The following is a 24,575-nucleotide window of genomic DNA, read 5'->3' as shown; positions in this document are numbered from 1 at the left end:
TTCCCCACATGTTGTTTGGATTTGCTAATAATTTGTCAAGTTGTGGGTCTTTTTCTTAAACCATCTCTTTGTTTTATTCACCCATTTATTCCTGGTTTTATTCAATTCTTATTTCACTTCCTTTTCTTTCACTTCCTTCACTTTCCTTTTCTTTAAAAAAACACACACAAATAAATTGTCCCTTACTTTTATTCTTCATGCAAAAGTTGAATGAATAACCATTCTGGGTATGCTGGAGAGGACACTCCTTTTTCTGGGGTGCTGGGACTAAATGGTTTCTGAAGTTCTCTCCAACTCAAATGACAGGAATCAATGACTATTGCCTTGTGCCTTCTCTAGTTTCTTTAGATGCAAGTATAATTCATTTCTCCCTTTTCTCATTAAAAGAAGACACCATGATATCAATTTGTCTCCAAGAATTGCTTTGGTTGCATCGCATTAATGTTGAATTGTAGTATCTTTAACATTGTCTCTTATATATTCTGTTTTTTCCCTTGATTTCTTTTTTAAATATGTTAGATGTTTTCGAGGGAATGCATTTAAACTAGTTTAAGTGAATTGTAGCAGATAGTTTGATCGAATGTATTGTAGTTTTTAATATATATATATACATGTATGTGTATATGTATATTTATATGTATATAAAATCAATCATCTAAAGAGAGAAGGAAACACTGACTCAAAGTATTGGGGTTGGGGAAAGGTGAATTTTGCCCCTACCAGATCCTGATAGCCCCAAATAAAGAGGAAGCAAATAGCCAAGGATGAGGGCAAAAGAAATGGATTTCTTATACTGAAGCTAGGTTCTCTCTGTCATTCCCATGGCCTTTCCGACTCTAATTCCTATGATCTGTCATACTAGATAAATGGTCATACCTATTAAGTATTGTTGTTGTTCCATTATTTCTGTCATGTCCAAATCTTTTTTAACCCCATCTGGGATTTTCTCAACAAAGACACTAGAAGACTTTGCTATTTCCTTCTCCAGCTCATTTTACAGATGAGGAAACTGAGGCAAACAGGGTGAAGGGAGTTGCCCAGGGTCACACAGCTAGTAAATGTTTGAGACTGGACTTGAGCTCAGGTCTTTCTGACTCCAGGTCCTGTGCTCTACCCTAAGCACAACCTAGCTTCCCTATTAGACATTTCTACCCAGATATCCCATAAGCATCTGAAACTTAACCCATCCAAAACAGAACTCATTATCTTTCCCCCCAAACCCATCATTCTTCCAAACTTATTTATTACTCTCAAGGGCACCATTTTCCCTCCTGTCACCAAAGTTTATAACCTAGGTGACATCCTTGACTGCTTACTCTCCCTCACCCCACATTGTTATCAAATCTTGTTATCACCTTCACAGATCCCTGGGAGATATACCCTTCTTGCTGCTCATGCAGCCACCTCCCTAATTTAGGGCTTGTATTTGGTTTGTCTATCTCAAATATTTCCCTATTCCAAGGGATTTTCCTGAAGTTTAGGTCTAACAGAATCAGCTCCCTACTCAATAAACTCCCTACTACACCCAGGACTAAATAGAAATCACTATCCAGCGTTTAAAGCTCTCTGAAATTTGGTCCCTTCCTCCTTTTACAATCTTCTCACCCGTTCCCCCTCTATACCCACCCTACAGTGAGTCAGCCATACTGACACACTTGCTGTTGCATGCTCCTGATTCTCTCTCTTCTTTATGTGCCTCAGCATTAGTGGTACCCCCCATCCCTGGAATATTCTCCCATCTCACAGTTACCTCTTAGAATCCATGGAATGCTTCAACACTCAGCTCAAGCACCTCTTTCCCCGTGAAGCCTTCCTCAATCCCCCATAGCTGCTAGCATCCTCTCTTCCAAAACTACCTTGGATTCATTTTGTCTCTATTTTGTATCTGTACATACCAAAGGTGAGCTCCTGGGAGGAAAGAACCACTTTCCCTTTTGTCCTTATAACCCCAGCACTTAGTTCAGTGTCTGGGACATGGTAGGTGTTTAATAAATGATTACTGATCAGCTGAAGACAAATTGCCCCACTGCATTCTGTGACCCTAATAGAGAACCAAAGGTATCGTGGGAGCTAATAAATCAGATTAAAAAGATGCTCCTGGGACATGGGAACCAAGGCCTTTGGGTTATTTGTTTGCTTTTTATTAGTATGATATCATGAAGTTCCTGGGTTTGCTATGTCTGTGGGGGACACTGTATTTAAAAGGTAAATTTCCAAAACCATGTTGCTTGATGTCAAGAACCTTCTCTTATGAAAAGACTGCACAGAAGTGAATAGGATCCCCTCAAAAGTAGGGAAGCACTTGCTCTGGAGGAATAACAAAGAAGGAAATGATAGCACAGACAGTTACAGAAAAAGGAGAAGAAAAAACCAGAGCACCAATAGGGACTATTGTGGTTTTGAGATAAATATAGTTCAAGGCAAACGCAACTCCTCCCCCCATATGTCCTTCTGAAACAGAATAATTGAATTGAATCATGACACTTTTCAAGTTATGAAGAGGAACAAATTGTTTAAAAGTTTTAAGGGGCCTGGTACAGACTGGCAGAAATATAGGGCAGAGGGTACCAGCTCAGATCTGTTGTCTCCAGTGTTGCTAAGTGCAACTTTAAGGCTTATCAACGATTCAAGGTAATTTGCCTGGCCTTGGAACAAACAGCTAACAGCCAGTGATGTGAAAGGATTTAAAAGACATTTTCTCATTCCTAACTACTGGGGGAGGGGGAGAGGGGCTCCTGGGAAATTTACCAGCAAAGATAGTCCTGACAGCAGGTGGGCAGGGTTTGTCTGCTATCTGTGGATTTGACTCACTTAAGAGCTGAAAAAAAGTAATGATCAGCCCTAGGCATGGATGGTCTTGTAAAAGAGCGATAACTATCCCTTAGGTGAGCTAGCAGCAAGGCCAAATGAATTTCCTTAAGGATTTTGTAAACCTAAAGGAGCCACTTAGCAACACTCAATGGAACACATTATGCTTTACCTTCGTTTCTGCTCCTCTGGCACAGGTCTTGCACCCTTACGTTATCATCATCACCATCACCGCCCATGTTACTTTTAAAGTTTACAAAGCATTTTTCTTCCAACAACATTCATGCAAATATTATTATGCAGATGAGGAAGTTGAGACGTTAGAAGGTTAAATGCCTTACCCAGGATCCCATAGCTAAGTGTCTGAGGTGGTGGTCCAAACCCAGGGCTCCTGATTTTAAGGTTGGCAGTCTAGCCTACTACTATAAGGAACTCGTCAAATATTTGACAAACAGGTGTCTGGGAGAAACTAATAAGAAGATTATGTGTTGTCTGATCAGGTGACTGAGCTGGAATGGATTATACCCTGGAGCCAAATGTGTCCATGACCACAGAAGACTATTATCCAGACATACTGGCCAGCCCCTGCCACACTGCCTTCACCCAGAAGTCCAGCTCTCTGCTTCTTGCCCTGCTCTACTGCCTCCTCTTTGTCTTTGGTCTGCTGGGGAATGTCCTGGTCATTCTGGTTCTGGTAGCCTGTAAGAAGCTGAGAAGCATGACTGATGTGTACCTGCTGAACCTGGCCATCTCTGACCTGCTCTTCGTGTTCTCCTTCCCCTTCCTGACACACTACACTCTGGACCAGTGGGTCTTTGGGAACACCATGTGCAAGGTCATCTCGGGGATCTATTACATCGGCTTCTTCAGCAGCATCTTTTTCATCACTATCATGAGCATGGACCGGTACCTGGCCATTGTCCATGCAGTCTATGCCTTGAAGGTGAGGACCACCAGGAAGGGCATGGCTGTCAGCCTGCTGGTGTGGTTGGTGGCCATTCTGGCCTCTGTGCCTTTGCTGGTGTTTTACCAGGTATCTTCTGAAGAGGGCACCCTCAAGTGCTACTCCTTCTTCGATGACAGAACGATTGAGTGGAAACTCATCACCCACTTCGAAATCAACATCCTGGGCCTCGTCGTCCCACTCAGCATCCTTGTTTACTGTTATGCCAACATTCTGAGGCACCTGAGGGAGTGTCAGAACCGCCAAAAGATCAAGGCCATCAGGCTGGTCCTCATTGTCGTGGTGGCATTTTTCCTCTTCTGGGTTCCCTTTAACATGATGCTCTTCCTGAATTCCCTGCACAACCTGCACATCCTGGATGGGTGTGACCTGAGTCAGAAACTCACCCAGGCCACCCAAATAACTGAGGTCATATCCTTCACCCACTGCTGTGTCAACCCTATCATTTATGCTTTTGTGGGCGAAAAGTTCAAGAACCACCTCTCTGACATCTTTTGGAAATACAAACGTTACTTCTGGGTATGCAGAGAAAGCTATTACTCTCAGGACATGGACAGATCATCTGTAAATCAACCCCACTCGCGTTCCTCTACCACAGACTATATTTTGTGAAGCAGATAGTTCTAGCCCCACCAGAAAATGTTTGAATACTATAGTATTCAGGGATTGCAGGAAGGAAGGAGGGAGAAAATGTTTTGTATACAAGGAAAACAGATATTTACTATTTTCAAGTCTCTCTTAATATGGATGAAACACTCCCTTTCTTCCTTCATTGCATAAGGGGCCATTTACAATTTCCTGGTTATATTCTCTGGTTGATGCTTTCTTTGGAGGTAGAAGGTGAGTTAACCCAAACAAATTGCTGATTGTATACGTCAGGATTTGCCAAGGATTTGTATAAGAATCTTTACGTTGGGGATGGTTAACCTCTAACCGATGGCTTCAGTTTCATCTAACTTGCAGGGCAAATATCAAGAGGCATGAGTATTGTAAACACACTAGACTGGGGTTCAGAAGGAGCCATGTTCTAAGCTTGGCTCTGCTGCTAACTACGTGTGAGACTGTGAATTAAATAGTTTACTTCTTTGTGGACCACAATTTCCTCTAACCCTCCTGCCTTTACCCAGGCTGTGTCCCTGGTCTGGAATACACTCCCTCCTTACTTCCCCCCTCATGGAATAATCCCCAACTTCACAGCTCCTGGACCACTTCTTTCATGAGGCCTTTCCTGATCCACCTTGCCCCCTTCCCACCAAGTTGTTAACATTCAATCTTGTTCTTGTAACTTTGTATATACTTTTTTTTTTGTGAGGCAATTGGGGTTAAGTGACTTGCCTAGGGTCACACAGCTAGTAATTGTTAAGTGTCTGAGGTCGGATTTGAACTTAGGTCCTCCTGAATCCAGGGCTGGTGCTCTATCCACTGTGCCACCTAGCTGCCCCTTTTTATATACTTTTAAAAATTTACTCCTCTGTGTAAACCTTGTAGTCACCAATAGAATGTATACTTCCTGTGAGGTGGGGAACGGTTTCCTTTGTTTTTGTCTCCCCAGAGAGAGCTTCCAACCCTATCTCTTACAAAAAGTCGGCACTTCTAAAAAATGTTTATTAAATTGAATTGAATTGAGAATATGAGTTCTTACGAAGCTACCATTCATTGTGGCATAAAGAAAAAAAAAAGCAAGTGTATTCTGAGAGCCTCAGAGGGCTTTGAAGGAAACTCACCCATCTGCAACCAGAGGAGAAGACATTTAAAGCCTAACTCTGAATCCTGGGAATTGCAGTCCTGGAGATCACCATGCCAGAAAACTCTCATCTAGCTGTGGGTGGAGTTCTTACAAGCCGGGATTTTTTTTTTAGCAAGATTGAGGGAAGGAGAGGCTGGCAGTGACTGATTGAGGAACAGGACAGAAGGAAACCCCTGCAGGGGTTTTATGCTGTGAGTTCTGAGAACAGAGACTAAACAGGGCATGCTGTCCCCAAGACCAGGCCAGACCTCCATTCTACAGAACAAAGAACTATGATGGAGTTGGATGAAAAGGATTAATGGTTCAAAGTGGCCACTTCTTGGGGATCAACTCAAGGACATCAAAGATTTAATTTCCTCCCTGGTGCCTATGACAGGCATTTTTATATTTTTTTCCTGTGTCTACATGCTGCGTTTATTTGTTGATTTTTTTTTGTTTTGTTTTGTATTAAAAAACCCCTCTGATCAAAACTTCTTTATGATGTATATTAATTTTGTGTAGGTGGGAGAGTAATGGAAGATGCCTGTGACTTCTGGAAATGTACAAAATTTAATCAAAACAAAGGACCCAAATTCAGAATAGCTAGGATTTTCTGGGTTCATAGGTAGGATTTTACCTAGTTCGGGAACTCTGAGCTTTATTTATGAGAGAAGTTTATGATTTTGATGTTTATTAGTTATTGGTAATGTTTATCCAAAATATTAGTGAGAAATGACTCATGTGGAAAGGACCAATTCATCCCCAGGCTAAAACAAGTCATAGTTGTAACTGAGGTTGGGTATCAAAATATGGGATGCATCTAGGGGAAAACAATCCAGGCTCCTCAATAGTGGGAGAAGGAGGTTGTCTATCAGAATCTACTTCCTCTCCTCCTTTTTGAAATTACTTGGGGTGGGAGAAGGAAAAGAGCAAGAGCTAGTACAGCCTTTAAAATTGTTTTCTCAGAATAGCAACTACTTGGTGATAAGTGGGAATTCATCTGGGATTTGAATGCAGGACCTCATACTTACAAAGTCAGTTTCATGCTGAACACAAACTCCAAGAACCCATCACCTTCTAAGGAAAGGAAACAATAGCAAAAATAAGTAGCAGGGACCAGGTACAAGTTCACTTAGTTGATCCTGTGTTCCATGCTGCCCACCCATCCTTACCACCCCTTCATGAGGAGTCCAGAGATAAAACACACTCCCTGACATGAGTGGAAGCAAGAGCCCAAGCCAGATGTCTCTTCCTTAAACTGATGAGCACCCTGACCCCACATCCCCCAAACCATTCCACTCCATGCCGGCTCAGAGCTTGCTATATAAGAGAACAACATCAATCTCTCCCAATGCAGGACCACTGAATGGCTAGAGGAGAGCCCCGGAAGCATGCCTAAAGTCAACCTGAACCAGGAAGGGCAACTCCAAGTTGGGAGCTCCATAGGGTGGTCCCTCCCTAACCTCTCCTCTCAGTTACATTATCGAACAGCATTGAATGTCTAATGCATTTTTTTCCTCTGAGAGCTGTGCAAATTACCTGGCACTTTTAAGCTTTCAAAGTTTGTTTCTTTGCTGGTTCTTTTGTTAAGGGGCTTACAGTGGGGATGCAAATCCATTAGATTGTAAATTCCTTGAGGACTGGGACTGTCTTTTGACTCTCTTTGTGGTACCTGAAACTTAGGAGGCCTTAATAAATGTTTATTGAACTTCTAGTCTTAGATAGTTGTGGGGGAGGGGCACCAAGAGGTCAAGTGATTTGCCCATCCATGGTGGCCCAGACAGTATATGACAGTCAGACTTAAATCCAGGTCTTCCTGGTTCAGAAGCCAGTCTCTCTCTCTCTCTCTATCCATTATTCTCTACCGCCTCTCCCAGTCTAAAATATAAATCAATTTTGTCACATTCAGAAAATTTTCAGAAGTCTATGGTGGAAGGAAACTTTCATTTTAAAATATCTTTAAAGTCTAAAGTGAAAAAAAGAAATCACTTCCCAGTACAAAAAAAAAAAGGCAGTTAATTGCCTGGTGCAGAGCAGTAATTACAAGATTAAATATACTTGAAGGCCCACAGCCCAAGTGAAACTGCAAGATGTGAAAAGAACAGTTTAGAATTGACACACTCACCTCAGAGCCCTTCTTCTTTCTCTCTTGTAGTTAGTGCTTTGGGTCCTGACACAATACTAGTAGCTCTGATGAGTGTCTACACCACCTTAGAGACACCTGCAAGCAGCTGGCCTATTCAGAGACCTTGGTTTGCCCATATGACACCATTTGAATGCTGCCTGAGTTGATGAATTTCTGCCAGTTCCAGGGGAGTTACCCTTATCAGTGGGTGGAGGGGGTGGTGGAGACAAATGCTTATCCACCTGAAACAGGAGTGTGGGTTCAGTCCCTGTTGAATACCAGTTTAATACTTCTAGGCAATAGAGTTTGCAGAACTAAGCTTGTAAGCTTAATGAAGTAGAGATTTTTTTGTCTTTGTATTACTTCTTTGTACTTATATCCCCAGTCTAGTATAGTGCTTGGTATATAATAAGCACTTAATAAATACTTGTTGGTTAATCAATTGGACTGTTTTGACAGAGCTGGGTTTTGTCAAGACTGCTGAACCAGCTTCTCTACTCCTTGCACCTTGCCTTACTCGTTCCCCTTATGAGAGTCTCACGTTCTTTACCCCATGATCAAGAGCTTCACTGAATTTTCCCAGTGATGATTGCAAGGTCTTAGAGGAATGGGGCTCCAATGTACTCCAGGGCTGTGTGATCATTTGGGGACATTCTGTTCAAAGTGGAAGCAGGCAGCAGGGATCAGAAGTCTGTGGTGAAAGAAGTGACTCCCAGATTAATGCCTGAGGCAAAGCTAAACTGAGACCAGTCTTAGCTAAAATCAAGCGGAGAAATAGCCCAGACCTGGATGCAAGGTAGATGCTCTTTGGTGAGAGACTGATCAGACAAGTGGTAGGACCAGAATGTAATGGAATTACTGTACTACAAGGAAAAATGTACATGAAGATTACTGAGAAGCCTGGCAAGACATATATAAAACGAGGACAAGCGAAGTGAGCAGAACCAGGAAAACAAGATTCCCAGTGATTGCAACAATGTAAATTGAAAGAATAGCAGAGGGGGCAGCTAGGTGGCACAGTGGATAGAGCACTGGCCCTGGTTTCAGGAGGACCTGAGTTCAAATTCAGCTTCAGGCACTTGACACTTATTAGCTGTATGACCTTGGGCAAGTCACTTAATTCTCATTGCCCTGCAAGAGGAAGGAAGGAAGGAAGGAAGGAAGGAAGGAAGGAAGGAAGGAAGGAAGGAGAGAGAGAGAGAGAGAGAGAGAGAGAGAGAGAGAGAGAGAGAGAGAAAAACAAACAAACAAACAAAAATGGAAACTGGACAGCGTGTCATTATAATGACCAAGCTTGACCCTAAAGAAGAGAATTGAAAATGTCCCTCCCTCACTTCTTTGCAGAGGTGGGGAATGATGTCTGGGGAAACTGAGATTATGGCCAGAACTGATTGATGTTTGTTGATTAGTTTTTCTGAAGTGATATTTAATCTCTCTTTTCTAGAATCTTTGGCTTCTCTTCGAGACACAGCCTGAGTCCCGCTTTCTGTAGGGGGCCATTTCCACCCTAACCCCAAGATTACTTTCCATATACTATATATATATGGTATGTATGTACATCCATGTATTCTTCCTTAGAGGTTATTCATATGTTGCCTTCCTCCATAAAATATGAGGCCCCTGAGGACAGGAACTGTGTTTTTGCCTTTGTGTGGCCAGCATTTGACCCACTGCCCGGTACATGGTAAGCCCTTAATAAATGCTCCTTTTTGTTATAAGGGACAGTTTTCTGGGTCAGGGAAGGGAAAGGAATATATTGTTAAATGACAGTGACTGAAAGAAAAATTAACGATTTTTAAAGACACAGTGAGAATAATGGGGGAGATTTGACTAGATTGATAACCTTCCTTCCTGCCATTCTTTCTCTCCTGCTTACAAATTTTCTGAATGGTGGTAAATTATAGTGGATTGAATTGAAGGGCCATGATGTGTCTTTCTCTTCTTTGCTTCCTTCTGATTGGCTGGTTTTCCTGCTCTCATCTGATGCCACTAAAGGGAGGTTCTCCCACCATTCTGTCTCAGATAAGAGCATGCAAACAACTGCATTATAGATCACCTGATCTGCTGTTGCCTCTATTAGCCTAATAGCACTGACCGTTCATTGTCCTTGCCCCTGCTCCTAAAAATGCCAACATCTTCAGGAAACTGGCCCTGCCAAGGGCTGATAATTTGGACCAAGGTGAGGGGGCCAAATAGAAAACTGCATTTCCAACTTGGTAAAAGCAGTTCGAATAAGCTGTAATGCCTTTTAGCATGCAATCTCCTGACACTGGAGCAATTCTTCCTTTGAGGAGAGGGGGGGAAACAGTATTTATTTTAAGACCCCTCTCCAACCAGCATACTAGCTCACTTCTAGCATGACCACATCTAGGTGATGCTGGTAGGAAGAGATGGAACTCCTGGAAGCACATCATCATCATAATAGCTAACATCTGTACAGTGTTATAAGGTATACAAAGTGTACACATGTAACTGCGATTCCCTGATCTCCCACTGCCTGAAGGCCAAGTGTGTTACATTTCACCTCCCCCAAGATTTCCTATAGGGAGTCAGTGTCATTGTCTCAAGTCCCCACAGATTGTGTTTCCCCACTTTTAGGAGCCCAAGTACCCATTTCCAGTTTGCATGTTACCTTCCCCATCTAAACTCTTTGGGGGGAGGACTGTCTTTTGCCTCCTTCTGTAACCTTAGCACTTAGCCTGACACATGGTGGGTAATATTATTGATTGGGGGCAGCTAGGTGGTGCAGTAGATAAAGCACCAGCCCTGGATTCAGGAGGACCTGAGGTCAAATCCGGCCTCAGACACTTGACACTAGCTGTGTGACCCTGGGCAAGTCACATAACCATCGTTGCCCTGCAAATAAATATGTGTGTGTGTGTGTGTGTGTGTGTGTGTGTGTGTGTGTGTGTGTGTAGGGGAGAGGGATTAGGTTCACATAACTTAACTTTGTTCCTACATAGTGTTAGTCCCATCAAGTACCAAGTGCAAAGTCCATGTGAGCTAGTTTTCTGTCATAATATTGGACCTGGAATTGTGGGTTCCAAGATCCCCATGGCTCAAGTTTCTTGGTCAAGGACTCCACTCCCTGTATCTAGAACCAAAAAAGAGAAGAGAAACAAGATGAAAACCTCAAGACTTTCTTAGAGCCACTGGACCTAAGAGGAAGGGAAGGGAACTCTTAGGTCAGGTCAGGAAGGTGACCTTCCTTCCCCAGCTTGCTAAATGATCCCCCTACTACAGGTGAATAAGTCTTTCACCCTTGGATGCCACAGGAGAGAGAGAGAGAGAGAGAGGCAGATTTCAAGATTGAAACAGTTCCAGACAGTTTGGAAAGAGGCTGCTCCTAACCACATGAGAAGTCAATGCAGAATATTCAGCATGTTCATACAGACCAAGCATGAAACAGGCCTCCCATCTCAGAGAAGCAGGTCCCTGGTATCCGCCGTGTAGATGTCTCCCATTTCAGGTGGTTGGGGCACGCACACAGCCCTGTTACCCATATATTTTCTCATGCGATGCTTACCACAGCTCTGTGGAGTAAATATCGTCGTCGTCATCATCTCCATTTTACAGATGAGGGCACTGAGGTGGAGGGATTAACACAGTTAATAAATGACTGAGGCAAGATTTCAATTTAGGTCATTCTGACTCCAAATCCAAAACTCTTTCTTAGGTCCCCAGAAGGTAAGTGTCATGATCAGCTGAAAGACTTTCAGAAAATTCTAATTTATTTATTTTTTTTAAGTGAGGCAATTGGGGTTAAGTGACTTGCCCAGGGTCACACAGCTAGTAAGTGTTAAGTGTCTGAGGCGAGATTTGAACTCAGGTCCTCCTGACTCCAGGGCCGGTGCTCTATCCACTGCGCCACCTAGCTGTCCCATTTTCAGAAACTTCTAAGACTTGACCATTGGTTTCTGGGTTTTGACAGTTACTGCCATCAAGTTATATACCTCTCTATCCTTAATTTCTTCTGCTTTGAAAGCCCCCTTAACTATCCTAGTCTTCTAATACATGGGTTCCCCACAGTCAATGAACTCATCCTAAGGCCATAGGTTAGAACTGAAACAGACCTTAAAACTCAAATAGTCCAACCCCTACATGTTAGAGATGAGGAACCCAAAGTCCCAGTGGTGGTCAGGGACAGAGCTAGCTTTTGAACCTGGGTTTTCTGATTTCAGATGACATTCCCATCCCACAATGCCACATTCTTGAACCTTAAAGAGCACTTCACTTCCATTCTGTTCTTGACTGCCTAGCCCAATGCCAGCCATTTATAGTCAAGCCACATGAATTCATCATCTCAGGATGGTCCACAGTGATAACTTGTAAAGCTCATTTACTAAGTTACAAGAGGGTAGCCGCCTTCCTCAGTGGAAAGACTATTTACATACATGAAATGATAGATTCCTAAAGTTATAAAATACTGAAGAAAAATGTCAACAAATATAAATTAGTGGAAAATAGCAAAAAAAAAAATCCCAAGTAAAACCAGAAAATCTGAACTATAAATATTTCACCTAATTTATTTTTTCCCAAGTACATGTTAAACCTTTTTAAAACTTTTTAAAAAAAGTTTTGAGTTCTAAACTCTATCCTGCCCTCATTCTCTTCCCTCCTCCCTCTCTGAGACAGTAAGTAATCTGATATAGGTTATATGGTTCAATCATGTAAAAACATTTACATATTAGTCATTTTTGACAAGAAGACTCAAACAAAGAATAGAATGAAAGAAAGTGAAAATAACATGCTTCAGTCTGCATTGAGACAATATCAGTTCTTTCTCTGGAGGCAGGTAGCATGCTTCACCATAGGGATTATCTTGGATCATTGTATTTCTGAGAATAGCTGTCATTCATGGTTCACCATACAATATATATATATATATATATATATATATATATTTTTTTTTTTTTTTTTGCGGGGCAATGAGGGTTAAGTGACTTGCCCAGGGTCACACAGCCAGTAAGTGTTAAGTGCCTGAGGTCGGATCTGAACTCAGGTCCTCCTGACTCCAGGGCTGGTGCTCTATCTACTGTGCCACCTAGCTGCCCCCCACCATACAATATTGATGTTCCTGTGTACAATGTTCTCCTAGTTTGCATTAGTTCATGTAAATCTTTACAGGTTTTTCTGAAATCATCCTGCTTGTCATTTCTTGTAGCTTATTTAGTCATCCCCCAATTGAGAGCACCCCTTCAATTTCCAATTCTTCAGCACCACAAAAAGAGCTGCTATAAATATTTTTGTACAAACAGGTTCTTTTCCCTTTCTTTGATGTCTTTGGGATGCAGACCTGGTAGTGATATTGCTGGATCAAAAGGCATGCACAGTTTCATAGCCCTTTGGGCATAGTTCCAGTTTGTTCTCCAGAATGATTGGATCATTAACTATACATATTTCAATAAAAATATAAATGTGAATAAAAATCATAATTTATTTCATCTGTCTGTACTTCCTTTTGTGGGGGGGGGCAGGGCAATGGGGGTTAAGTGACTTGCCCAAGGTCACACAGCTAGTAAGTGTCAAGTGTCTGAGGCCGGATTTGAACTCAGATCCTCCTGAATCCAGGGCTGGTGCTTTATTCACTGTGCCACCTAGCTGCCCCCTTGTCTCTACTTCCGATATGTTTTCTGTGTCCTTATGAGATTTGTTGCTGTTGTTTTTTATGTAGTTGTATTCAGCAGATTGAGGGTTTTAAAAAAAATTTTACCTTTTTTTGCTTCACATCACTATATAAGACTTCCCTTATTTATTGGTAGGATTCCTTATTGCTATTTTTATGGTATAGTTGGACAACCTAATGGATTATATAATCTCCAGGAATGCAAGGATGATATCTCTCAGTTCTTAGCACAGTAGTCTGTATACAGGACACTCGATAAATGCTTAGTGTAACATGTCTGCATGCTAATTCTCTAACTCTTTCCAGGATGAGCCAGCTCCTTTCCTGACTCTACTTCTAACTCTCTGGACTTGGAGACCATGCCCCTATTTGAAGACCTTCTGCAGCTCCTGATTTTCAAATTCCTTTTATATGTTGTCTTCATCTATTAAAATGTAAGCCCCTTGAAGGTTGGGACTGGTTTTTTTTTTTTTTTGCTTGTATTTGTATTCCTAGTACTTAGCACAGTGCTTGACACATTGTAAGCACTTAATAAATACTTGTTGATGCTTTTTTCTTAGGATATGATTCTAGGAATAGACTCAATGAATAGAAAGGTATGTTTTTATCTTTTTTTTTTTTTTTTTTTTTGCGGAGCAATGGGGGTTAAGTGACTTGCCCAGGGTCGCACAGCTAGTTAGTGTCAAATGTCTGAGGCTGGATTTGAACTCAGGTACTCCTGAATCCAGGGCCGGTGCTTTATCCACTGCGCCACCTAGCTGCCCCCATGTTTTTATCTCTTAATTCCAAATTGCTGGATGAAGTAGCATGGGATCATCTCTCTCTCTCTCTCTTTTTTTTTTTGGTGGGGCAATGAGAGTTAAGTGACTTGCCCGGGATTGCACTGATAGTAAGTGTCAAGTGTCTGAGGTCAAATTTGAACTGAGGTTCTCCTGAATCCAGGGTGGGTGCTTTGTCCACTGTACCACCTAGCTGCCCTGAGATCCTCTCTTTAAAATAAAACAAAAAACATGGTGCTGCAATGCTCAGAAGGCTAAACAAGGTGTGTCAGGATTACTTGGGTTTAACACTTGCCTCTTCCACTTATTCAGCTGTGTGATCATGAAGACTGTTATGAAGCTCAAGTGAGATAATCTAATTAAAGTGTTTTGTAGGGGCATCTAGGTGGCGCAGTGGATAGAGCACCAGCCCTGGAGTCAGGAGGACCTGAGTTCAAATTCGGTCTCAGACACTTGGCACTTACTAGCTGTGTGACCCTAGGAAAGTCACTTAACCCCAGTTGCCTCACCAAATAAACAAACAAATAGATAGATAGATAGATAGATAGATAGATAGATAGATAGATAGATAGATAGATAGATAGATAAATGAATGAATAAATAAATAAAGTGTTTTATAAACCCAAAAGCGATTATTATTATTCCAAAAGAGGCAGTGTGGTATACTGGATAGAGTTGGCCTCAAAGCAAAGCCAAGTGTGAGGAAATCATGAATCAGATACAGAGAAGGAGCACAAGCTCTCAAAGGATTATTATTGTTGTTATTGTTGTTGTTAGCTAACAACAATAATCAGGTATATGTTCAGAGGCCTAGAGATTTGGGGGTTTCCATTGGTGTATGCATGCCCCAGTATGCCCACTATTCCAACACCTATAAGGCCAGTGGGACCATATTGCTGTGAAGTTGCAAGCCTGTGTGCCTGTAAATAATAAATTAACTGGTTAACATCCAGGAAATAACACCAATAGATGTAGAAAGAGTTATTATAAAATCCAACATTCAGTTATAGTTTTTAAAACCACTATAAAAAATATTTCTCCCAGGCCAATAAGAAAGGAGCCTTACAGCTTCTTTTCCACAAAAGGATTAGATTTTATTACTTGGGAATTAATTAAACAACAAAGGTGAAATTAATAAAAATCAAATATAAGGAAATAGGAAAAAGAAATACAGATAAATTCTCTTAACTCACCACACCTGAAAAGTCTGCTAGCTTTCTCGCATCACCCAGAAGACCAAGGAGCCAGTTGTTAGGATCAAATGAGATCATTGTAAAGTACTTGCCACAGTACTTGGCACATAGTAAATGCCATCTCAATGTTTGTTGTTGTTGTTGAGTCATTTCAGTCATGCCCAACTCTTTATAACCCCATTTGGGCTTTTCTTGGCAGAGATATTGGAGCATTTTGCCACTTCCTTCTCCAACTCACTTTAATGATGAGGAAACTGAGGCAAACAGAAGTTAAACGACTTCCCCAGGATCACACAGCTAATAAGTGTCTGAGTTGGACTTGAATTCAAGTATTCCTGACTCTAGTTCTGGTGCTCTATCCACTGTGTCATTTAGTTGCCCCTTGTGTCAATGTTATTAGTAGTAGTAGTAGTAGTAGTCGTCATCATCATCATCAAACCAGGAGGGAATTCTTGAGAATGAAATTGTGAAGAAAAATAAACAATTCTGATGAGGAAAGAGGGGAGCTGTCTCTAGACTCTTATCAACATGGCCTCAAAATGGAAAACAATCCCTTAGATGAGATCTCATGAGAGCAAAGTACAATGGAACTCTTCCCTCCCTCCTCCTGGATGTTAAGTTCTTATCAGTTCAAGAACAAATGAACTTTTAAGGGCTACTACATTACCTTCCTTCCACACAACAAGCTTGTAGTCCACTAAACCTCCCTGATCTTTTTTCAAACTATAGTCTAACCATGCCTCCCAAGGGCCCTTCTAATTGCATAGAGTACGTATGCACATATGGCTATACATGTGCACATGAGTGTTTTATGTGTGTACACCTATGATTTATTAAGTGTAGAGAACCTCAGATGAGAAAACTTTCCTTACCAGTACAAATCAGTACCTGCCCAGCAATTAAGAGACTTAACCAGGATTATATAGTCATAGTATAAGAATCAACACTGGAACTTCTTGACTTCTAGGCCAACTTTTTATCTACCATGCCAAGCTGAGTCTCATATATTTTATACATGTAAATGTATATCTACAGGCAGCTGTGTGGCACAGTGGATGGACCTGGAGTTTAGGAAGCCCCAAGTTCAAATCCAGCCTCAGACATTTACTGGCTGTGTGACCCTGAACAAGTCACTGTTGGTTTAATCCATTGGAAAAGGAAATGGCAAACCACCCCAGTATCTTTGGCAAGAAAATCCACAGATAGTATTGACATACTATGGTCCATTGGTATGCTATGGAATCATGAAGAATCAGACATGACTAAACAAGTGTACCACAACAAAAATTTCCCACTCTGGGACATCTTTCCCCAGTTACAGATAAGCTAGGTAGTGGTGTCAAACTCAAATAGAAACACTGGGTTGCAGATTGATTTAGAAAGCCACAGATTAATAATACATATGTTGTATTATATTTTCATTTATTTTGTTAAACATTTCTCAGTTACATTTTTCTTTTTTTTTTTCTCAGTTACATTTTAACATGGCTCAGGCTGAACTTGGAAGTTTTATGGGCAGCTTTATGACTGCGGTCTGCATGTTTGATGCCTCTGGGTTAGAGCAAAGAGTCAAAGATAACACTGAGGCTGTGAACTTGCAAGAGGCTTGCATGGTAAAAGGAAAAGAAGCTGTGGAGAAAGATAATAAGCCTATTTTTAGAAAAGTTTGGTTTGAGATGCCAGTGAGAGATATCCAGGAAGCAATACTGTGAAAGCAGTTGTAGAGGCAGGTCTGGAGCTCAGAGGAGAGGTTGGAACTTAAAGTGTTGGACTTTTTGACATGTGAGATTTCCAATGTGCTTCTCTTTTGACTATATTAGTGAAATCAGTTGTCAACTGGAAATGATGATGTATCATATATGTTCTTTATAGGGCTTTGACCAGGAAATTATACTCAGGGCCAGGCAATTTATTGCTCAAGAGCTACCCTATAACAAAGCTTAATTTGATGAGATATACACTGAAAATCACGACTAGTAGATAAGTGAAATAAGTTCCCACATTGGCAATGTCTAAAAATATGTCCCTCATTCTACAGCTTGAGTCCATCACCTCTCTGTCAAGAGTGGGTAGAATGCTTCTTCATGAGTCTCCTGGAATCCTGGTTGATCTTTGCATGAATCATAATTCCTAAGTCTTTCATAGTGGTTTAACTTCTTAATCTTATTTTTAGACACTTCTAGTGCCAAGATGGTGTAGTGAGGCAGGAACTCCCCTAAGCCCTCTCAAATTCCCCTCCAAACAACCTTAAAGAATGCCTCAGAACCAAGTTTGGAGTGGGAAAGCAGCTTACTAGCCCAGGACACCTTTGAAGCTCAGCAAGAAAGGTCTGTCTCCCTGGGGGTAGGAGGGGGAACATGGTAAACTATCAGTGGCAGGCCTCAAAGAAGAGAGCATACAGCTCCTAGCCCCAGGGGAAGGGCAGCAGTTAGGCTCTGCCCCAATGTAAACCAGCAGCCTTGAAGTAAGCCCACAGTCTCTGCATACCAGCAGCACAGCTAGGCCTACCTCCATTGCAGGCCAGCAGTAAATCCCTATCCCTACAGCTAGCCAGCATCATGGCCCCACCACTGAGGTGGACTAACAGCAAGACCCCACCTCCAGAGCAGGCCAACAGGGAGGTTCCACCCACAGTGCAAGTCAGCAGAGAGCCCTCTCCTCCAATATAAACTAGCATCTAGGCTTCAAGCCTAGTATAAGCCAGTAACAAGGCCTTGAGCCCCAGCAAAAAAACCTTGGGCCAGTGCAAGAGCAAAACCAATTCTTACATAAAAATACAAAGTCACAAAATAGACAAAACATTAGCAAATTTTGTTTTTAAATGAACTTGATCATAGAAAGTTACTATAGTGGCAGGGGTCATAAAGGCACAAACTTAGAAGTGGACAATGTCAAAATGGCTACATGTGAAACATGAAAAAATATATAAATGAGTCTCTCAGACCCAAAAAGAACTCCTGGAAGAACTCAAAAAGATCTTAAAAAATCAAATAAGAGAAGTAGAAGAAAAACTGGGAAAAGATCATGAGAATAATACAAGAGAGTCATGGAAAAAAAGAGTCAAGAATTTGGTAAAAGTAACAGAAAAAGATATACAAAAATTCACCAAAGAAAACAACTCCTTAAAACATAGGATTGGCCAAGTAGGTAGAAGAGATCACTGAAGAAAATAATTCCTTAGAAATTAGAATGTGGCAAGTAAAAGCTAATGATGCCATACCATGAAGAAATTCTAAAAAATAATTTTAAAATAGAAGAAAATGTGCAATTTCTCATAAGAAAAACAACAGACCTAAAAAATTATATCCAGGAGAGATAATTTAAGAATTATTGGACTACCTGAAAGCCATGATCAAAAAAAAGAAAAAAGGTCTGGACATCCTATTTCAAGAAATTATCAAGGAAAAGTATCCTAATGTCCTAGAACCAGAAAGCAAAATAGAAAATGAAAGAATCCACCAATCACCACCTGAAAGAGATCCCAAAATGAAAACTCCCAGGAATATAATAGCCAAATTTCAGAGCACCCAGGAAAAGAAGAAAATATAGCAAGCAGTCAGAAAGAAAAAATCCAACTATCATAGTGCCATAGTCAGGATAATACAGGATTTAGCAGCTTACACATTAAACAATTGGAGGGCTTGGAATATGATATTCCAGAAGGCAAAGGAGCTAGCATTACAACCAAGAATCATATAGCAAAACTGAATAGAATCCTTCGGGGGGAGGGGGGGGCAAATGGATATTTAATTAAATAGAGCACTTTAGAGTATTCCTAATTAAAAGACAAGAGCTGAATAAAAAAAATGATCTTCAAATACAAGACTCAAGAGAAACATAAAAAAATAAACAAGAAAGAGAAAACATAAGAGATTCAATAAAGTTAAACTGTTTATATTCGTACATGACAAGATGATATTTGTAACTCAAGAACTTTATCACTATAAGGGCACTTTGAAGGAATATATATAGACATAGGGTGTGGGTGTTAGTTGACTTTTAGGAGATGATAGCCAAAAAAGCAAAATAAAGGGATGAGAAAAAATATTACACTGGGAGATGAGGGAAAGAGGAGATAGAATAGGGCAAATTATCTCATATAAAAGAGGTGTGAAGGAGCTTTTACAGTGGAGGGGAAAATGGGGGGATGGTGGACAATGTTTGAACTATACTCTCATCAGAATTGTCTCAGAAAGGGAGTAACATACACACTCATCTAGATATAGAATCTATCTTACCCAGTAAAAAGTAATGGGGATAAGAGATGAGGGAGGCATCTGATAGGAGAAAGGGCAGATTTGGGGAGGTGGTAGTCAGAAGTAAAACACTTGTGAGGGGAGAGAGGGTGAAAGGTAAGAGAGAGAGAAAGATAAACAAAGGGAAAATAGGATGGAGGGAAATACACCATTAATTATCATAACTGTAAATATGAATGGGATGAACTAACCCATAAAACAGAAGTGGATAGCAGAATGGATTAAGAAACAGAATCCTGGGGCAGCTAGGTGGCACAGTGGATAGAGCTGTGTGACCCTGGGCAAGTCACTTAACCCCAATTGCCTCACTAAAAAAGAAAAAGCAGACAAACAGAATCCTACAATATGCCGTTTACAAGAAACACATCTGAAGCACAGAGAGATGCACAGAGTAAAGGTCAAGGACTGGAGCTTCAGCTGAAGTTCAGAAAAAAGTAGGAGTAGCAACCATGATCTCAGACAAAGCAAAAGCAAAAAATAGATCTGATTAAAAGAGGTAAAGCAGGAAACTATATCTTGCTAAATGGTACCATAAACAATGAAGTAATACCAATACTAAACATATTTGATCCAAATGGTACAGCATCTAAATTTTTTTAGGAAGTTAAATGAGGGGGCAGCTAGGTGGTGCAGTGGATAGAGCACTGGCCTTGGAGTCAGGAATACCTGAGTTCAAAGCCAGCCTCAGACACTTAACACTTACTAGCTGTGTGACCCTGGGCAAGTCACTTAATCCCAATTGCCTCACTAACAAAAAAGAAAAAAGATTCTTAACAAGAAGTTAAATGAGTTATAGGAGACAATAGACAGTAAAGCTATATTGGGGGGACCTCAACTTTCCCCTCTTAGAACCAGATAAAACTAACAAACAAATAAACAAGAAAGAAGTAAGGAGGCAAATGGAATTTTAGAAGTTATATATAATAGACTTTTGGAGAAAATTGAATGGGAACAAAAAGGAATATAACACCTAGCACCTACACAAAAACTGACCATGTAATAGGGCATGAAAACTCACTAACAATTACAGAAAAGTAGAAATATAAATGTATCCTTTTCAGAACATAATGCAATGAAAATCACATTCAAGTATGGGTATTGAAAAGATAAATTAAAAATTAACTTGAAATTAAATAATCTAATCCTAAAGAATAAGTGGATCAAAAAACAAATCATAGAAACAATCACTAATTTTGTTAAGGAGAATGACAACAGTGAAACGACATAACAAATTTTATGAGTTACAGCCAAAGCAGTACTTAGGGGAAATTTTATATCTCTAAATGCTTAAATCAATAAAACAGAGAAAGTACAGCTCAATGACTTGGGCATACAACTAAAAAAAAAAAACAGAAAAAGAACAAATTAAAAATCCCTAACTAAACACCAAATTGGAATCCTAAAAATCAAAGGAAAGATTAATAAAATTGAAAGAAAACAATTGAACTAATAAAACCAAAAGCTGGGTTTTGGGGGGAGGGAACAATAAAATAGATAATCCATTGATAATTTGATTAAAGAGAGGAAAGAAGAAAACCAAATTACCAATATCTAAAATTAAAGGAGTGAATTCACCACCAATGAAGAGGAAAGTAAAACAATTATCAGGAGCTATGTTGACTAAGTATATGCCAACAAATCTGACACCCTAAGCAAAATGGATTAATATTTACAAAAATATAATTTACCCAGGCTAACAGAATAGGAAATAGAATACTTAACTAACCCAATCTTAGGAAAAGAAATTGAACAAGCCATCAGTGAATCCCCAAATAAAAAACAAACCCCTAGGACTAGATGGATCCAGAAATGAATTCTACCAAACATTTGAAGAACAATTAATCCCCATCAATATAAACTATTTGAAAAAATAGCCCGGGAAGGAGTCCCACCAAACTCCTTTTATGACAGAAAAATGGTGTCCTATTTTTAGTTGTCATTTTATTTTATCATTTTTTAATAAACATTTTTATTTAAAGTTTTGCTTTCCAAATTCTATCCCTAATTCACTCTCTCCCTGTCCTTCCCCCTCCCCGATGCAATCATATATAGGTTGTACATGTGCAATTATAATATATTACTATATTAGTCATTTTGTATAAAAAGACTCAAATAAAAGAAAAAATAAATAAGTGAAAAATAGCATGCTTTAGTCTGTTCAGTCAATATCAGTTCTTTCTTTGGAGGTAGATAGTATGCTTCATTATTAGTCCTTTGGGATTGATTGTCTTGGATCACTATATTGCTGAGATTAGTTAAGTTGTTCACAGTTCTTCATTGAACAATATTGTTGTCATTGTGTACAACATTGTCCTGGTTCTGCTTAATTCACTATATATGAGTTCATACAAGTCTTTCCAGGCTTTTCTGAAATCATCTTACTTGTTATTTCTTGTAGCATAATAATGTCCCATTACAATCATATACCACAGCTTGTTTAGCCATTCCCCAATTGATGGGCATTCCTTTGATTTCCATTTCTTAGCCGCCACAAAAAGAGCTGCTATAAATATTTTTGTACAGATAGGTCTTTTTCTCTTTTTGGGGATGTCTTTGGGATATAAACCTAGCAATGGTATTTCTGGAGTTTATACCCCTTTGGGCATAGTTCCAAATTGTTCTCCAGAATGGTTGAATCAATTCACAACTCCACCAACAGTGGATTAGCATGCCAGTTTTCCTACATCCCCTCCAACATTCAACATTTTCCTTTTCTGTCCTATTAGCCAATCTGATAGGTGTGAGGTAGTACCTCAGAAATGTTTTAATTTGCATTTCTTAATCAATAGTGATCTAGAGCTTTTTTTCCGGTGTTGGCGGCCCAAGTGAAGGAGCAGAAATGGCACCTCGCAAGGGAAAGGAAAAGAAGGAAGAGCAGGTCATCACCCTTGGACCTCAGGTTGCAGAGGGAGAGAATGTGTTTGGTGTCTATCATATTTTTGCTTCCTTCAATGATACCTTTGTCCATGTGACTGATCTCTCTGGCAAAGAAACCATCTTCTGAGTGACTGGTGGGATGAAGGTCAAGGCTGACAGAGATGAATCTTCTCCCTATGCTACTATGTTGGCTGCTCAGGATGTTGCCCAGAGATGTAAAGAACTAGGCGTCATTGCCCTTCACATCAAACTTCGGGCCACAGGGGGAAATAGGACTAGGACACCTGGCCCTGGTGCACAGTCAGCCCTGAGAGCCCTGGCACGTTCTGGAATGAAGATCGGGCGGATTGAGGATGTCACTCCAATCCCCTCTGACAGCACTCGCAGAAAGGGTGGTCGCCATTGTCACTGTCTGTGAATATCATTTGTTGGATTTTTTTTTTGGGTGAGGCAATTGGGGTTAAGTGACTTGCCCAGGGTCACACAGTTAGTAAGTGTCAAGGGTCTGAGGCCGGATTTGAACTCAGATCCTCCTGAATCCAGGGCCGATGCTCTATCCACTGTGCCACCTAGCTTCCCCTGTTGGATTATTTTTGTCAGTAAAAGTGTCACGATTAAAAAAAAAGGAAGAAAAAAAGTGATCTAGAGCATTTACAAAAATGGTGTCTTGCATATGACAGCCCAACTCCCTAATTTTACAGGTAAGGAAACTCACTTGGCTCACTTGGTCCTCACTCTGGTGCCATGGACCTCTTGGGCAGTGTCTGAGAAAACCTATGGGCCTCTTCTCAGAATTATGTGTTTAAATGCATGAGATAAAATACAGAGGATTACACAGAAACCAATTTTATTGAAATACAGCTATAAAAATATTAAAGAAACAAATTCATAGCCCCTAGGTTAAGAACCCTTATCCTAAAGGTTCCTCTTCTTCCCTCCAGAAGTTTAAAAATGTAAGAGAGAACCTATAACAAATAATACATTTAATCTCTCTAGCTGTGGAAAGGCACATATGGTAATCTGATCTTGATGATAGCAATAACAATTCAATGTTATGATCCAAGCCCAAGTTCTGCTCTTGATGGCTTTAGCACCCTGAAACCACAACTATCTCTCCCACACAGGATATATTTGACCACAGGCTACAAGGTCATGTTCCAAAATGTGTACTGGGGATATTGTTTTTTGTTTGTAAAAAGTTCACTGCAGAACCTATAATTGTCTGACTCTTTAAAGCAAAGATAAGTCACCTAGTAAACTATAAGTGAAGCCAATTGTCCAACAATTCCCTAGGTTCCATCAGGTACCTTTGGCAGAAGGAGCAGAAGGGCCAGGAAAAAAAAAAGTAAAGAGGGAGGGAAAAGAGGGAAAGAGGGAAGGAGAAGAGAGTGAAAGAGAAGGTAACAGAGAGGAAGGGAGATAGAAAAGAGATGAAGGAATAAGACAAGATGAAGACACAGAAAGAGAAAAGACAAGAAGACAAGGAGAGGAGAGGGAAAGGAGAGAAAAAATGGGTGAGAGATAGAAGGGGAAAGGAGGCTGGAGGGAAAAGAGGGAGAAAAGAACACAGAAAATGGAGAGAGAGAGAAGTGAAAAGGAGAGAGAAGTGTTTAAAGTGAGAGAATGAGATAGAAAGAGGGAGAAAGAAGGGTAGAGAAAGGGACAAAGAGGGAAGGAGACCAAAGTTTTGCTTTCCAGTAGAAGCAGATATTGGCATCAGTCAGACACTGTTCTTGGTGTCCCTCTTCATGGTCAGTCTCCATAGCATGTGTTTTCCTTGGCCATCTGCTCAATATAGAAATACAGGAAAAGTTGTACTCAATTCAAGATCACTGCAGGCACTCTCAGACTTCTCATTCCAGATAAACTCATTTAACATGGAGCGACTAATAGTCCTACTGATAGATCTGATTAATTTTTTAAAGAATGCATTAGTTCGCTGTGGTATGGTCAACCAAAGACAGAAGCAAGGTAGGAAAAAAAAAATCAGTGACCCTCAATCTGGCTGCTGAATCTGGCTAATTTGAAGGTTATGGAGGCCCTGAACTGCTTATCAAAAGGATCTCTGGAGTCCATTTTGAGAAAATGCTTTTATCTTAGACAAAAAATGCCACCCTACACCACCAACAAATGACAACAGACAGATTGGTTTCTCATGGACAGATTCATAACACACACTTAGGGCAAACAGTTTGGAAGATCCCTAACTCAACTTTTCAAA

The 24,575-nt window shown here is 40.4% G+C and overlaps 1 protein-coding gene and 1 pseudogene across 1 annotated transcript; both read left to right on the top strand.

The window, feature by feature from the left end:
- The first annotated feature begins 3,322 nt into the window (after positions 1-3,322).
- Positions 3,323-4,384, top strand: CCR8 (C-C motif chemokine receptor 8). Its single transcript, XM_043968431.1, has one exon. It carries the CDS (start codon positions 3,323-3,325, stop codon positions 4,382-4,384), a length of 1,062 nt encoding a protein of 353 aa, XP_043824366.1.
- Positions 3,568-22,772, top strand: LOC122728704 (annotated as a pseudogene).
- The last annotated feature ends 1,803 nt before the right edge of the window (positions 22,773-24,575 follow it).

Source organism: Dromiciops gliroides, chromosome 5 (genome assembly GCF_019393635.1).
Source record: "Dromiciops gliroides isolate mDroGli1 chromosome 5, mDroGli1.pri, whole genome shotgun sequence".
NCBI classification, from domain to species: Eukaryota; Metazoa; Chordata; class Mammalia; order Microbiotheria; family Microbiotheriidae; genus Dromiciops; species Dromiciops gliroides.
Note: the sequence above shows the minus strand (reverse complement) of the source record. Positions and strands in the feature narration are given on the sequence as shown.